Genomic DNA, 17,595 nt, shown 5'->3' on the forward strand with positions numbered 1-17,595 from the left:
AATAATTAACCACCCTGCTAATGTGATTTTCAAAACTGCTCTTTTTATACAGCTCTGGATCGGCAAGACAAAGCCAAGCGACCGGGAGGGCCTCCGGTGGGTGGAAAACAAGCTGAGGGAGCTCTACGCCGCCGTGAGACCAGGACTACCAAGTCAGTGAAGACGCAGTGATTTTGCCTTTCGGCGGTGCTGCTTGTGATAGTGCCATACGCGTGGTGTTGTTGCTGTTCCTCCATGTGTTATCCTATCTTTGCTGTTATCTTTCGTTGGCTAAGCTGTATGCCGCAGCATTGTATAACTGCTTTGAACCTTGTGGGCTTTATTAATTTAAAGTCGGGCACGTTGTTGCCTAGTATCTAAAAAAAAAAACATTACTGTAGGAGTACAACGTCCCGCGACGTATTCCATGCTTGACTGCTTCAGTTATCTACTTTAACTCCGGTGGTCAGCAGGTCCTCCATCATTCTAAGCTCTTGGCCGAAAAACGCCCGCGTGAATTCCACCGCCAGGTAGTACCCATCGATATCTTAACGGCAGGTCCAGCGTCAGCCAGTTCAACCTTGAGCATGATTGGTTCCTCCGAAAAATAATTCTAGGAGATCTGGTTCATAAATTCACATCCGTGAATCAACTCTAGAAGTCAACACGTGGGTAGGACAAAGAAAAGATATAGCCGTACAGGATTTTGTTGTCCTACTTTTAGCCATATATATATAGCACGTGTCAACTGCTGGAGTTGATACTCGGGGTGAATTTGTCGACTAGGTCCTAGTATATATAGAATTATTTTCTGGTTCCTGACATACCCTCCACCTCTCCGCCAGTGAGGCAACCTCTATGTGCAGATATCGAGGTGCCGCCACTGGTGAGGCAAACGTCCGCCATGCGGACATCAAGAGCGCCCATGGGTTCATCGAGGGCAATACCGCTGGGGGCACATATCATCGCCTCGCTCATGTGCCTCGGCCTAGGCCAACGAGCTTCACAGCCGATTCGAGTTTCGATGATCTAGTTCCGGGGTGACCGGCGGAACAAAAAAGTAACTAGTGTAGCCAATTTAACCAGCTTTCTATGAAGAAATCCTAAGAGAGCAGTGCTCCTTTGCCATTGCCCATCCCATCGCTAGTTTCCGAGGCCACGTAATACAATGCAATCGAGGGTTTTGATGTCCTACTTGAGCAGCGTGGGCATGCTCTAATGCACGCCTGACACGACGCATCTGTGGCGCGTGCACCTAGGGGTCGCTCGTGCGACGCGCGGGTAGACGCGTTCCTCCCATGCATCCTCGAGGTAGTCTTCGCCGACGAGACCGCCGCCATAGCGCGCTGACATTTATATCCTTCGTTTCCTCCACTACCAACACCAGCATGAATGAAGAGCCACGACCATGATAAGTATCTCTTTTTTTAGGAACGGGCAGTTGATATGCCATTCGATTATTAGATAGAAAGAGTTCAATTAGAAGAGGGGGTCAAGCTGAGGTGGACGGACCTTTAAAAAGGCCGTGAGACCAAAATAACACCACGGAACACTACGAGGTCTCCGGGGTCCTGGGTGTGTGCGCCAAGACGCGCTGATCAATATCCTCCCCTCGAGGGGTGAAGTTTGATTGCCTTCCTTCCAAACGCCCAAACCAAACAAATTGATTGCCTCGCCGGCGGCCCTCCGACTGGCCTTCGGGATCGTGGCAATCGTCTCGTTGCACATTGTGCTGGCCTCTGTTTCTTTCTTCAAGCATTCGTCGACATTGAGCTGACCTCCGTGTTTCTTTCTTTGGATATTGAGCTGGCTACATAATTTAGATCTTAGTCTTAGCATTGAACACAATGGACGGAACTGTGTCTAGCTAACCACCCAAGGTCTATCGATTGAGCTCCTTGCTAGGGAATGATATTCAGTCGTTTATCGGAAAAAAAAACCAGATGTAGCAAGCTTTCTATGAAAAATCCATGGGAAGTGGTCTCCCTGCTCGCCACGTGACGCAAGGGGAAGCAAGGTGCGGATGGGGAGGACAGTTTTTCCCTTTTTCTTCTAGATTCGTTTTTTCAAAATGAAATATCTTGAGAACCGTAAGTGCAAATTGCGAGCCGTTTTCACTTTTGAGATCCTCGCGTCGAGATCTTCAAAACTAGATCCCATGTTGATAGGTTTGGAGATACTTTTTTTTCGTACTTCCTATACTATTATGGTTGTACTCGTGTTGTGTACCTAATTGTACTCGTGTATAAACTGATAAATATTTCTATTTTGAATGTATTTGGTGCATTTTTTCCCTTCACTCGTGAGAGCAACTGTACCTGTACTCGTTCGTGTGTGCGATTGTACCTGTCTTATGTGGACGACTGTACATGTATTCGCTCGTGTACGTGATCAGATTTACTCTTGTGCAAGAATCATCTGTCTCGTGGTGCTATCAGTACCTATCCGTGTCTGATCACCTACCCGTGTCTTGTATTGTATTTGTACTCGTTAGGTGCGCCATCAGATTTACTCGTGTCTTGCGATCACTCACTTAGGTGTGCGATACCTACCGTATGCGCGATTGTACTTATCAGATTTCGTTCGTGTGCTTCAGACTTACACATGTGCGATCAGACGATCAGACATACTGTGGCTGATCAGTACCTACCCGTGTGCGTAACTGTACTTGTACACATTCGCGTCTGCATCAGATTTACTCGTGCACATGATCTCGGGTTTGGTAGAACTAAACCAGTGTAGATACGTGCATAGTTGGTAGAACTGAACCAGTACGCGGGGCAAGTACTGATCGATACATGAAAGGGCCAGCCATACTTCGTTTTTTGTTTTGATTCTCGTGCATGAGTGTACGCGAGACGTACATCGCGGGAGGCATTCGTGGCTGTAACTGCGGAGGGATTCGCTGTACCCGCGCCACGCGGGGAGGGACTCGCGGGACCGCGCAGCAGATACCACGTGTCAAACGTACGTGAGCCGACTTCCCTCTGGGAAGGTCGGTCTCTACGTAACGATACCCATTGAGTATGGACGATCAGACTAACTGATTTTGTTTGACCGGTCAACTTATTAACTGAGCCGACTCACTTAGCATACGGGTCAGGCCAAATGGCATGGTTTGACTAGTCAAATTACTAAGTCTGTCGGCACACTTAGTAAACAGATCAGCCCACTTACTTATTTGATCAGTCAACTTGTTAACTGGGCCAGCCAACTTAATTTATTAAACTGATTAACTGGTTGACTGGGATGGCCCAGTTAGATCGGCAGCAGGCCGGTAAGTTTATGAGCCATAAAGGCCTGATTGGTTGCGCCCATAGATTTTTCCTTGTTTTGTGATTTGGCCCACCAAATGTTATATCCGTGAAACCAAGCTTTAGCATGTTTACGCATTTCGTTTGGTCGCTAACAAAATATTTTAGTGTAGTTTTGGCCCATTGTTTTTTTGCCCAGATTAATGGATGAACTTAGATGTAAGCGAAACCAAGGTGTTTGGTTGCGATAAGAAAAAATAATTTCTCACCTGGCTGAAGGCCCATCATCCACCATGGAGCGAAAAAATCGTAGTAGATCCTTAGGTGACGTGATAAACACCACATAACATGTTTCGTCGGCTTAGACTCATTAACCACGAAAAATCCGTGGTAGATCCTTAGATCCTTAGGTGATGATTTTTTGCAGATGGTAGATAACAACTCTTTTTTTAGTGCAATCAGGCCAACATATAATAACAAGAATAACCAATTGTCCACGAAGACCGATAGGGACAGGAAAAACTCCCATGCTCCCGGCAACACCAACCTAGTATTGCCGAGATGGGACTGGGGCCAGCCGGCCAAGGATCTTTTATTTGAGACAACACAACCATCATCATATGAGAAAAGTCACCATGATACCAAAACCGAAGAAAATTAATCTTGCTACACGGCTTAGAGATGAATATTTTCTCCCTCACCCCCATGACACCGAATCATTGGCCACAGATTGATGGGATTAAATCTTAGAATAGTTTTAGCATAAGGGGGTTGGATGGTTTAGTTTATCATTTTGGGTTTCTTTAGTTCTCGTCCTAATGTGTGGGTTAGTTTGGTTTCATGAAGTAGATAGTTAGACATGATTAGTTATGGGTCTTAATAATTATGCGTGAAATTGATAAATTCTTCAAGTTAAGACCTAGTTTTTCGGATGACCTAGAGCTGCTTTTTAAAATAAAGTAGCAACTTGATTTGGTTTGTGTTAGATATCGACTTGCTGATTGGAGATACGAGCTTCCTTTGTGCTGCTTAAAGGTAGCTGCTTGCTGTAGGCCACTAGGATGTGACTACCTAGCAATCTTCGGAGGTAGGAGGGGTCCCTCTGACTTGCATATGTATACCGCCTCGATGTTGCTTCTGCGTGTAACGGGCCGTGGGTGCAAGCTGTTTGCTCCTGAGCGAGATGCACGCTGATGGGCGATGAATAGGGTTTGCAATATTTGAACCTGCTTTTTTTTAGGGAAACCTGCCATTTTTTATTGGTTTCATCTCCCCTAATAAGTGATAACATTTTTTTTGAGGGAATGACAAGTGATAGCTGATAAGGGTCTTTGGCTCTAAAAGTACCACCCCAGCAGCCAAGCAGCCCAGCAGCCCAAAGTACTACCGGGCCTAAACTAGCTGTACGAAATCAGGCGAGCAACTCCCGGAGACACCACCTGCGCCGCCCTCCCTGCGCGGAGGCTCCTCTCCTCGGTTTCTCCCTCTCAACGCCGTGGCTCTCCTCCCGGCGCTGGTGTGACAAGGTCACCAGGCCGACGCTGCCTGGCGCCCTAAATGCCTACACGGCTACACCCCGCGCCTCCGTACTGGCGCTCGCGCGCTGCCTCTGGTCTCAGGCGCTGCCATTGCCATTTCACCATGTGGGTATGCTTGAGAACTTCATCCTTGCCCCTTTCCCTCCCATTCTTACATGCTGATGCTTAGGCCCCTACTTTCCACCAAAAATGTTTGTCTGTGTGTCTCCAAACTGTCCATGGATAATTTGTCAAATTTTCGCCAATGCTTGATAAGATTTTCTATGTAGGTGACATCATTTTTGGTTGGTATATTTCTTGCCTTGTTTCCTTTATCATAGTTCATACGTATATTGCAATGCACTTCATGTTTATTTCCGGGGAGTATACTTCCATTTAAAACCACTCTTTTACTTCCAGAAACTTCATACGGGGGAAAGAGATTCAAGTTGAAGTGGTAGCCAGGTGTGGCGTCCTCGTCAGCAGGTACATGTCCTATGCCATTATTATGCCAATGCCACCACTGCTGCAGAACATGCTCGAGCTCGTTTGTTTATTGCCTTGTCTTAGTATCATGCTGCTATCACAGTGTATGCACATATTGAAATTGTTTCATCAAGTATTGTGGTTACAAAGTTTGTCGATCTACCTATGCGCATAGTCATTTGCTAGTTTTTGTTCCTTCCCAAGTGCACCCTTCATCCACCCTATCACTAATACGTACACTATCTGCATTCGAAACTGCAGTAGGTCACTATTCGCCCCAATCTGAATCCATCAAAAATATGGTTGATGATATGGTAAGAAGCAAAATATGATCCGATTACATCCCTACTATTGAGTGACTCTCCATCTTTGACCACAAGCATGTTGATCTCCCTCTTGGCACGCTCATATGTTGATCTTTGAATGAGGGTGGTTCTCTCATCTAACACAATGATCCTTTCCCAAAGCTCATTTGCAGACCTGATAGAATTGACTTGATCATAGATTTTACATCTCAAAGCATTGAGAACCTTGCTGCGAGTCATGGAGTTGAGTTGACTGTCAACGATCTCCTGAGGTAACAAGTTATTTGTAATGACTGGTTTAAACCCATCAACCACCACCAACCAAATTTCCTCGGTACTATTAAGAATCTGAGAATGCGTAGAAGATCTCCAAAGGTAGAACTGAGTTCCATCTAAAGGTGGTGGAGAACATTAATGGTTGATATGTCGCATTTGGATTGGGGGTGGGGTGTAGGTGTAGCCAACAACACGAAAGGGAGGAGTTGCACTCTCCTTCGCGGTCACACTAGGGGAGAGAGCGGCCTTTGGATCCCCACATGACACTAGATTGATGCTTTCATGTAATCCTACAGACAAATATTTTGCAATGGTAAAGGCTATGACATTAGCAATTTTGTTACCGATAGAAGCCTTGAAGGATGCTTGGCGTGAGTCAATCAACTCCGGTGTCAATAAACTTCTGGATCTCGCTCTCCTTGTATCTCTCCGCCTCCCTATCGTCCTCACCCATCCCACTCTTAATGAGGTAAAACCCATCTTTATCATTCAGTAGGTTTCTAAAATTATACTTTTGTTTTCACAAGTTTAGACTATGCAGATAAAGTGATAAACAGAGTGTGCCTAAAAATTAAGTGAAACAACCCATATGATACAGTGTGGTACTTCAAGGACAAATGCTATTGCGAAGGTAAAGAGCTCGGATATAAATAATCTTGGCACGCGGAGATGATTGTTTATCCCGATGTTCACTCCCTTGATGTGGAACTCGCTAGAACCTTAGTCCACTAGTGCAGAACATGGGCAGGTCTCTAACCCCTTTTTAATTCCGAGCAAATCAGGAACTGAAAGATAACCGTGACTCCTACTTGAAAGATAACGGTTACTGCTACCACGTAGGAGTTCTCAACCTCCAAGGTTAGCAAAATAAATGGGGGTAAAGACTTGAACTTGCTTAATACGCCAAAGTTGGCTGATGAAACAAGATGTTAGCTCCTGTCTCAAATCCCTCACAAATCACTCAACGAATCAAAGGTTTGAACTATGATAGTGTGGGGAAGGCTTTTGTTCAAATTTGAAATGGAAATAATGTCATATATAACCCTAAGCCCGAAGGGTTAGCGGCCTTAGAGAGGAACTCAAACCTATTCGTTTCCTTGTCTAAACAACAGTCCCGTAGGCTCCAGATATGGGCGCTAGCTATGTACTTGACGACAGGATCAAGAGGCTCTGAACCAAAGGCTCGAGGCTTCAAAACCAACCATAGAGCGCCCAAAGGAACTGCCTATATTCTTTGGCTTGGGCATCACCCCACAGCAGGAGCGCCACCAGGTGTAAGAAAACCGGGCGCTCCGGAACACACCCTAGAGCACTCGGATATAGTCATGGGCTTCGTGACGTACCCAAGACCACCCGGAAGCAGTTGTGGACAGTTCACCCTTTTTATTATTTTTCGCATGAATTCTCCTTGTATTGAGAAAGATTGACTACCTTGTTCATGGCTCTGCCATCGTCCACAAGAAACCATAGATTACTCGGAGTCTGGCATCATGTGGCATTGGACTTATAATTTGTCGTCATCAACGCCAAAACATGATTAAAGACATACTGAGCCTTCAAAGACTGCAAGCCATCAATTTTCTTCACATGCTTGCGATTTCCTTCATCTACCATATATGTATTTCTGTCATTAATTCCCTTTCTGCTAAGCATAGGCTAGCTAGAAGCCGTGATGTCAACATATTCACCCTCTCAAACCACGGTCACAACCCCTTCCTTTATCTGACTGGCCAATACCATGGGGCAAGCCCCGTGCAGGCTTCCTCCACCCCGGGAGCTAGGTTCTGCCAGCATCCACGGTTCAAAATTGCGGTCTTTCTCTGAATTATTGCATATTGTTTCCATGATCATTGTACACATGTCTGAGGAGGCCACATAGCTCGCACTAGTAGAGTATACACTCACAACTACACCCTGAAAATTTCCCTCTTTCTACCCCAGAAAATCGAGATAGCATGTGTCAAAGTTTTCCAGAAAAATTCACAAATAAATCCATTGAAATAGCTTACCCAGTTTCATGTTTCACAACGTTACTCTCAAGATTACCCACAATTGGCATGTAAGCTTACAGAAGGAAATCGAGGATAGCTTTGTGAACCATCATATAGCTCAAAGCGCACGATATGTTAAGAAATTTCCAAGGTCCCTGCTCCTACATGACCTTCTCGCAACCTCCCAAACAAAAACACTCAAGTACATACAAGTTCTTCTCAGTCGCCATAAAATTCACATCTTGTCTTAACAGAAATTGTCACAGCTAGGGAGAACTTCACAGCAGCTTGTATGTGTGCATGTGCAGCTTGTAAGATATTTTTCAGGTCATGCGAGAGAACTTGGCGAGAAAAGGAACTCAGCGTTTGCTCGGCTAATAGTGGCAGCTTCCTCCTATAAAGATAGATAGAACGGAATGCCTGATCGAACCTGACATCTTAGACCAAGTAAAACAGGATCATATACATAATGCCAAGAAGCCAAAAAAAAATGCCAAAGAATAACTACAAATATGGCCAGGAATAATGCAAGCTACCACACGTGCGCATGTGCATCTTTGCCGGACACAGCTCCTTGATATTTTTTTTTAGGTAAACCAGCTCATTCATTTGGAACTAGCTTGACAATACTTAATTTTTGAATCAGGGTTATAGGCTCATAGCTAGGTAGTTCCATATAATCTCAGGCATGTGAGAGTACGAGCCAGTGGTCCGATTAGATGTCCTAACGAAGGTGGTACAGCAGAGTTGTTAATCTAATCAACAAAAGCCATCGATTGAACTTTTTATTGAACAAGGGCGACAAGATACCTTTAACGGCAGTATATATGTATATATGGTTTTTTTATGACAAAATGATGGTGTTACAGAGTGCTACCCTATATACATATAATCTTGATTCTCTCCAGCATTGTGTCAATCTCTACACGGAGACATCACATGACACAAGGCAGGGACTTCGACCTAATAAAATCCCGATCATGATAGATTTAGAAACTCTTAACAAAAAACACGCACACACACATTTTAAGTTGTGAGGGAATTTTTTTAGCAAGGTGTGACTTATTCAAACACTAAAATTAACAAATATACCATCTCTTTACACGACTGATCGCTTCCTACTAGAGAGACGCTTGGTAGAGGTATTCTGCCATAAGCCACAGGATGGTGGTCATCTCTCCACCACTGTTGAGCTTCTGGGCATGGGAATTCCTGCTGCACTTGTTGCCTGCGTAGACGATAATGTCCATCCACACCTCAAGCACAAGGTTCAAGGTATCGGGCATTCCGCCTCTCTCCTTCTCCAGCAGCTCCTTGGCGAGTCGTGCCGCGTGAATGAGACGAGGTGCGGTGTGGCTGAACTCGTGGTTCTTGTACTCATCGTATAGGATGTTGGCGAGCTCCTCTCTCTCGGCGACTCTGGAGGTTTTGGAGTTTGGTGGGTCGCGCAGGCGGAATAGATTCCTCACCATACCATTGCGAAGATCGTACTTAGAATGAAGTGATCGCATGGCGACCAGTTTCTCGCATATCCGTTGGTAGATCTTCTTCTGGGGCTGGCCTGGCAGCATGTACGGGCGATCCACCAGCAGGAACATCATGTAGTCGGATAGAACCCTGATGGCATGCACATGCTCGGCCGCGCCCTCGGCCTTGGCTCTCTGGCTCTTGGCCAGGTAAGCTTCGGTGCCGATGTGCCAGATGATGATGCCCTCCTGGAACTCGACGCCGAGGGAGTCCTTAAGGATGCCTTCTCCATAGAGCCCGCGGCGGTGAAGTGGGTCCTCACCCCACTTCTTTCTGAGCAAGCCAGTGTTGAACTGTCCCTTGCTATACAGCCGTTTCATATAGCTCGAGATATGATGCCTGATATAGTCCGGCAGGTCAGCGCTCGCTGAGTAGTGTTTCGTGTTCCACCACTCACTGGGTCCGAACTTCTTGGCCAGCCTCCCCAGCAGAGGGCTGGTGAACGGCGTGCTAGCGGGGCGAGTGCAGAAGTGCAACATATTGTACTGCCCGATGGTGTATGACCACCTCCGTGATGCGTACCTGCTGCCTCCTCCCTTGACAAGCTGGTGAAGTGTCACAACCACACGCCGAAGCCTGTCCCATCTCTTGTTGCACAGCGCTGCGTACCGAAGCCATTGCCACCTGGTTGTGCTGAGGAACGCAAACGTCCATGAAGACCCTAAGGCGTTCAGGAGCGACGTCGTCTCCATGAACACGGCACCACCCATCAAGACATAGGTGATGGCGATGTCGGCTCTATTATAGCCATGCTTCACGGTGAACTGGAACAGGAGCAGTGAGGCTGCGGCAGTGAGCGGCGAGACGACCCGTACCAGGTAGCCCAAGGACGTGTGGGCCACGGCCGCCTTGGTGTAGAGGACGTCGTACATGAGGGAGAGCTCGATCTCCATCAGCGCCCAGAGCTCAACTTGGTGCATCATCTTGGTTGTGTACTCTTCGTGTCCCTCGACGACGTCCTTCTCGATCACCGAGGAGTCGACGATGGCGCGCTTGCAGATGTGGAACAGCGAGTGCGCTCGTCTCAACACGAACTCCTCCTTCGATGCCTCGTCCTGGGGGTGGACATGGTTGTGGATGGCTAGTGGCTGCGTCTTGACGGAGACGCCGATGCTCTCCAGGGTGGCGCACTTTAGCGCCCACGTCCTCTCCCCGTACTTGACGACGCCGAGGCCGAACATGAGGAAGGAGGCGATCCGCAGCAAATCCCAGCCGCCGCTACCGGGGAGGTTCTTCTTGAGGACATAGGCTGCCCCAAGGACCTGAACGACGAGGATTTGGAGGTGGCGGAGCCAGAGCTGATTGTCCTGCAGCGCATAGGCGGTGATGTTGTCCGGACCGCCGAGGTGCATCAGGAGGAACGGCGCCCAGAACACGACGAGCTGATGCTCACGCACGGTGCTGCTGAACGACAGGTGCCCAACAGCATATACGGCGGTGGAGTCGGCCAAGAGGTACGCTAGCCAGAGGAGGAACCTTCGAACGGGCGCATCTTCACGCCTCCGGATCCCGGCAAAGGCGAAGAGAACGAACTGGAGCCCGAGGCTGAGGAGGACCAGGATCTGCATCGACCCATGGTTCCAAAGCTCCAGTGCCCCCGCAGCCATGGTACAGCCTGCTCCTGTTTGCACTCCCGCGAACTGCCCTGGAATGAATAGATTTTCACTACTCTATTTCATATGGCATAGTACACGATACTGTGACAACAGAAGCAAACGGATACAAATCTACAAACGATACAAATGCATGCATGGTGGATGATAGTGCATTTTCATGCTCAATGAACAGAGGAATTTCGAGAGTACACTTTATCTAATTCCCAGATGCTTTTTCTTTGGTTCCATCAATCAGTTCTAGAAAAAATATACTACTCATATATAGTTATACTTATGTAACTAATGCTCCATCAAATGCAATTCTATTTTTTGGGAACCCCAATCAATTACAAGTGACAAGCGATGATGTATACATACCGGCCGGGCAGGAGTAATGCTGCAGCAAGCAGCGCGCAGGTCCGAAGTGAGTCGATCTTGTCGCCGAGATGAGACCGCAACCAGCGGCAAAAGGGGCAAATTACTGTCACGAAGGGGCAGTGGATCCATGGCGGTACTAACGAGCGGACATGCCAAGCCCATCTTGGATGCTCGCTGGATCTCCTAGTAGTAAAGAAAGCGATAATTTAGGAACCTGCTTCGTGGTTTGTATCTGTAGATGTAGATGGATGCAACCATAACCTTGTGCTAAGCTGGCAGGATCCAATATATTAAGGTACACTTGCAGATTGGACAAAAGTTCCGTTTCCAAATCAAGATTAGTAGAGAAAGCTGCTACTTGGTGGGATCCGTTTGGCCGGAGCCTGCATCACGCCGCTCATCTCTGCATGGTCTCTTTTTTCTTTATACATGTTACTTGTCCTGTTTGAACTGCAAGTGGATGCAGAGGACATCCAAGAGGTTAGGTTCATATATACAACTTGAAAACAGTGGCGGACCCAGGATTGGCATCTTTAGAGTGTTATGTATCAAACACAATTTCCATATGCATTTCTGTAAATTTTATTTTAGAAAATAACATATTCAGAATATCTTAAGGTAACAAAGAACACATTTTGGTATGACAACACGGCCATGTCCAAATATTGGCAAATTCCACTAGAGAAATTAATTATACATCTAATTTTTTTGTAGCACTTCGTGAAAAACTTGTATATTTCTGGCTTGTTGAAAACAATTGGGACTTTGTATATAGCATTTTGTTTCCATTTTACATGTACATAACACTATAAAGATGTCATCCTCGCTCCATTCCAACTACATAGTTGCGTTCATGTGTAGGCTCTATTAATTGGGCCTTATACATGTGATCGATGATTATCCGAAACTATTTTTGTCAATCGGTCTTTGCTCGATTCTTAACTTGAGGCTTATTAGCTCTAATACAATATTCAGCCAAAACCCAAGCCCATGGAGAAGACGGGCAATATCTCTAATACAATTTATATAGATGCCCTTAAAGATAACTTCTTTGCTTATAACCAGCTTATAGCAAACATTGTGGATGCCCTTAGTCTAGTGATTTAGGTTCTGCTGTGAGCCTGTGATGGCAGGCCAAATTTAATAATATCACTTGGTCACTGATTCTGCTTGTGGACCATGACAGGCCATGCAATTGTGGGCAGAGATTTTACTTTTATTTTATTTTATTTCTTCATGTTTTCCACATTTCTATCACTCACCTTCCTAATATAAGATTTGGATGGATGATTCAAAAATCAATACAGGTTAAGTTACAAACCATCTGGTTCTCACTTTCCTTCTCCAATACATGTCAAGACTTAAGACTATTTCAGTTCAGCTGCAAAATCTCAACATGCAAGTTAGTTTCTTCAACTAGGGTTGCAAACTGATTCAAGTTAAGCGAATTTGGCTAGACATAGTGCTCGTACTAGCACTCGAGCAAGATTAGACTAAGCTGAGTTAAAGGCCAAGCTACAAAAATTCATTCGCACCCATCTTGTAATTATCTTGAGCTAGTTTCGAATCCAAGCCAATGAAATTTTCTATATTCAAAGGCAATTTTGTCATCCCAGCTAGACTGTATAAACATCATAACAAAAATCTATTAATACTATTCTGATAAAAATAGGGATTATATTAATTTCTTCATAGTATCTTCGTTTATTTTCTCTTCACCGAATAACTTTGGCAAAAAAACTACGCTTAATTAACTTACTACATGTGATCACATATAGATGGAAGAAAAATCTCCTGCACAACATATAAGGTAACAAATATAGAACATGACTATTATCATTATTTCTTTTCGTATAGATCTTTAGTCGATCTCGAGCTGCTCACGAGTCTCTAGCTCAACGTTAGTATCAGTCCTGACATTATATACCTACTCCCATTTTATCTTTGGATCTAAAGGATAACAAATTTTGTGTGAAACTTTTTTTATGTATCTAAGTATGCCAGGCGATATTCGAATGGGACAGATACATTTGACTTTGTAATCTAACTTGGTCGCGCACAAAAGTACAAAAGCTGTTCAGTACCACCAACCAGTGTTTTCGTCTTAACTTGCAACCTGACCAGTTCGTCACCACAATAATTGATCGAAGTAAACAATGGTGATCGAGGAAGCACGCCATTGACCAGCAGTTACATTTAGCAAGCTAGTATCCATACTAGTTCGTCCTCATTTGCTCCGTGTCGGCAGCCTCATCCCTCCTGCAACCTCGAGCTCCTCTACCACAGCCAGTGGCGAGCTCATGGCTGACAATACCAGGTACATCGATCTCCATCACGCACCACTCTCTCCTAAATTTTCTTTTTATACCCTAACAAAGCTTTGTTTTGTGGATTACGTATACTTGTCACTGCCTGCAGATCGGACCGAAAACCTAGCCTTCTAGGAGGCGACGACCGGCCGGCTCACACCAGAGACGAGGCCATGTTCCTGGACCTGGAGGTGCCCCACGAAGCCGAGCTCTCCTGGGTGGACCGAGGATTGTACGTGATTGCCTTAAATAACCTAGTCGTTGCCTGTGTTATCACGTACTAATCCGTAGTTTTGCAGGCTCTCTGCTCTGGGGGTGCCTCTCGAAAATACTCCGCCAACTGACCCGGCTGGTGGTGAATTGGCTGTTGGTTTAACTGGAGACTTGTATTACATACCATCTGGTGATATTCCAACCTGTCATCTTTTTGGTTTATTTACTCTCATTTCCATAATTTTTATCGTGGTTGTAAAGGCATGTCCAATGGCAGCCGCCTAAGCAGACGCTTGAGTGGAGCAAATATCAGAAATTAATCCTAGCTAGCGTCTATCGGAAGTGCTCCGAGCTGCAACCAAGGTCGCTAGGTTGGGACGCTTGTTTCTCGAACTCAATGGTTCCGATTTTCACGGACCACGCCAAATTCTAGCGAAGCACCGAGCGCAACGTTTTGTGTCGACGGCTGAAATTAAGCGCCTCTAGACCGAGATCGTATGACATAACTGCGGCCAGGAAATACATCCCAGCGCCTGTCCTAGTCGCCTCGCCTTGTACATGCCCTAAGTGTTGTCTTGATAGTTGTATTGGTAGAAAAATTACACCGTGAGTTATGTTTTCACTCACTGATTAGCCAAATAGCTGGTCTGTTAGCAACTTTCTGAAGACCACCGGTTTTGAACACACAAAATTAAATTCTAGTGTACACATGCTGCTGCTTCTGGTGGTACAGGAAAATGATATTATAGATGATGATTTGCAGCTGTACTCCCAACTCTAGACGATCTTATATGACAACTAAGTTGGGTGAAAATTCGGGAGAGTTGAGAGAGATTCTTTACTTTACAAGCTTGTCTTCAGCTTACATACTGTAGTTTGCTGCTATCATAAACATCAACCATGGATATTGTGTTGTTACAGGAACACCAGAGAAGTTGGACAACTCTCTGGGGGACCAACTTTGGAGTCGTATGGGGTGGGATGAACAAGATTCCGTCGTCAATGTCGAGAAAAAACAGGATTCAGATGATGATACTCCCCTCGGATAATTTCCAAGTATATTGTTTTATTTATATGATGTGCAGCCAATACATAAATTATATAATAAATCCCTTCTCAGCATTTGATAGCGGTCTTTCTCCAGTTGCTTGCCTAATTCACGCCCTACTTCTTCATCAGTTTCTTTAGAGTTGCCAGCTGTAATATGGGGGAAAATGTTCAGCAGAGATGAATTACGGAGAACTAGTAATATGTACTAGAAACTAGTGACCTTGTTCATGTTTATTCATGCATCAGAATGTAACAAGTTATCTGGAAAAACCAAGAAGAAACTGTGGTGCTGATACTCGCTCATAAGAAATCAAATGGTTGTTGAGTTTGCATGCTTCTTTTGAGCCCAACCATTGGTATAGCGGACTCCTGTTTTCTGAAACAAAGAGTATAACTAGTGATTTATACCACTTGAAGGTACAACAACATGGATAAGAGATAAGCACCAGAGACAGTCTTCTCTTAGAGGAAAAAGCTAGGTTGGAGTGCCCCCGGTTTTTCGAAACAAGGAGTAGAACTAGTGATTTATACCACTTGAATGTACTACAATATGGATAACAGATAAGCACCAGAGACAGTCCTCTCTTAGAGGAAAAAGCTAGGTTGGCGTGCCCCAGGTTTTCTGAAACAAGGAGTAGAACTAGTGATTTATACCACTTGAAGGTACAATAACATGCAAAATAAATAAGTACTAGACACAGGAAAATAATTCGGGGACCTGGTCCATAAATTTAACTGTGTAGGCCAATTTCAGCAATTGACAAGTGAATGGGAGGGAGAAAATGGTACGGGATCTGTTTGTATGCTTTTAAATCTAAACTGCCATGCATGTTACCTGTCAATTGCTAGAGTTAGTCCACGCAGATAAATTTATGGATCAGGTTCTATAAAACTATTTCACTAGACACCCTTTTGGTAGAGAAAAAAGATTAACGTGCCCGCAGAATCCTGAAACAATGAGCAGAACTACTTGAAGGTTGGTTGTTGGAGATGTCCTTCAGGTTGGATCTTATTTTGGTGGTGTCCCCAAGCCATGGTGACCTAGTCTTCCAGGATGAAGACCTTTTATGCAAAACCAGACCTTAAGTATTTTTTATTTTTTTATTGTGCTTGTGAAATATACTACTCCCACCGCAAACCGGAGGGGGTATCTTTTTTATTAAATAGGTCTTGATCCTTCAGGGCCATTATTGTGTTAAAAAAGGTTTGTTTGCTGAAGAAATTATCGATATGTGCAATAGTTCCTGCCTCCAATCGTCTAGAAGAAAGATCGAGAAATGTCTTGAGAAGCTCACATTTTTATTTTATTCAGTAATAGGAGCTTTATTACTTGAAAGGTTTAAGTACCATGCATCCGGTCTCTGCATAATGAAAATGCACAAAGCCACAAAATTCTAATGACATGAAAGTAAAGACTAGCAAAATAGAAGTTCAATTACAAAAGGAACCATCACAGCCAAGTAGGCGTCATTGTAGATGAAGGACCAATCCTTATATTACATAACCATCCATATTGGGAAAACTTCCTTCGCCACATTCTCCAATTGTGTACACACTTCAATAATAAACAGTTCATGATGCTCCACATGTTATGTAGAGACAACCATGAATGGAGCATAGTTGTGTATCCGTAGATAATCAACATGAAAGATGAATGTTTAGTATTAACAATTTTGTCACTTCTACATAGCAATAACGACCAAATTACTGCAATCGCTCTCACCCTAATAAATGGCTTACACTAGTAAGAAAAGGCTCATTAGTGGTGCACCATAAATAGCTTACCCAAATAAATTCGGATGTAGATTTTTCTTCCGGTTATTTTGATATATTGTGCGTTTTTTTTCTCGAGTTCGTATGCAACCAGGAATCCAATTTGATGATTTTGCAACGCAATTTTGCAAAAAAAGTCAAAATTCATGTTTGTTAATTCTCAGTGGTACTAGATGACATAATACATGGGCACCTTGAAGGATTTTATTTTTTGAAATTTCTATCTATTTCTTTTGTATTTTACCGTTCTAGCTTCTGTGGCGCACTAGCTCATGTGCAGAAATGTGTATTTTCTGTGGTGCACCAGCCCATGTGCGCCACAGAAAGTCTTATTTCTGCGGCGCAGAATTAAGATATTCTGTAGCGCATGTGGTCCTGTGCGCCACAGAAATAGTAAAACCAATGATTGGGGTTGATAGGGATGTGGCCCACCATATTTCTGTGGCGCATGTGTGTCTGGTGCGCTACAAAAATACGCTATTTCTGTGGCGCACTATTTCTGGTGATTTCTGTGGCGCATGCAAAACTGGTGCGCCAAAGAATAGCATCTCACATATAGCTAGTTTCCTACTAGTGTTAAACCTATTATGCACACCATTTAGCCAGTTGCTCAAAATATTTGCATCGCTACATTGTGGGTATAAGCTAGAACCTATCTGAATAATTAACTATAGATCAAACAAACTTGCATTGGAAGAAGAATTGCTTAATAATCTCATCCTGGTGATAGAATATACACTTTTACATGCATGTGAATTCCCTCTTAGCAAGGTTATCTTTGGTGAGTATAACACCCCAACGAAGATACCACATAAAAACCTTAGTTTTTTGCGGTATCTTCATCTTCCTAATTTTCTTATTATTATTATCAACTGACAATTCTCGCTGAACTAAAGCTATGCACATAGAATCCACTGAGAAAAGACCGTTCTGGTGAAGATT

General features: G+C 44.4%; 2 protein-coding genes across 3 annotated transcripts; one reads left to right on the forward strand and one right to left on the reverse strand.

The window, feature by feature from the left end:
- Positions 1–8,564: 8,564 nt before the first annotated feature.
- LOC127331030 (uncharacterized) lies at positions 8,565–11,722 on the reverse strand. Of its 2 annotated transcripts, none has more exons than XM_051357110.2 (2): positions 11,309–11,722; positions 8,565–10,975 (listed from the first exon to the last, which is right to left on the reverse strand). In XM_051357110.2, the coding sequence occupies exons 1-2, from the start codon at positions 11,468–11,470 to the stop codon at positions 8,930–8,932; spliced, it is 2,208 nt and encodes a 735-aa protein (XP_051213070.1). In that variant the 5' UTR covers positions 11,471–11,722; the 3' UTR covers positions 8,565–8,929. The 2 variants fall into 2 exon arrangements, with proteins under 2 accessions (XP_051213070.1, XP_051213071.1); XM_051357111.2 differs by having other exon boundaries at positions 8,565–10,980; positions 11,309–11,720.
- Positions 11,723–13,460: 1,738 nt separating this feature from the next.
- LOC127331032 (uncharacterized) lies at positions 13,461–15,216 on the forward strand. The gene is made up of 4 exons (XM_051357112.2): positions 13,461–13,625; positions 13,727–13,849; positions 13,917–14,020; positions 14,752–15,216. Exons 1-4 carry the CDS (start codon positions 13,609–13,611, stop codon positions 14,877–14,879), a joined length of 372 nt encoding a protein of 123 aa, XP_051213072.1. The 5' UTR covers positions 13,461–13,608; the 3' UTR covers positions 14,880–15,216.
- The last annotated feature ends 2,379 nt before the right edge of the window (positions 15,217–17,595 follow it).

Source organism: Lolium perenne, chromosome 2 (assembly GCF_019359855.2).
Source record: "Lolium perenne isolate Kyuss_39 chromosome 2, Kyuss_2.0, whole genome shotgun sequence".
Lineage (NCBI taxonomy): Eukaryota > Viridiplantae > Streptophyta > Magnoliopsida > Poales > Poaceae > Lolium > Lolium perenne.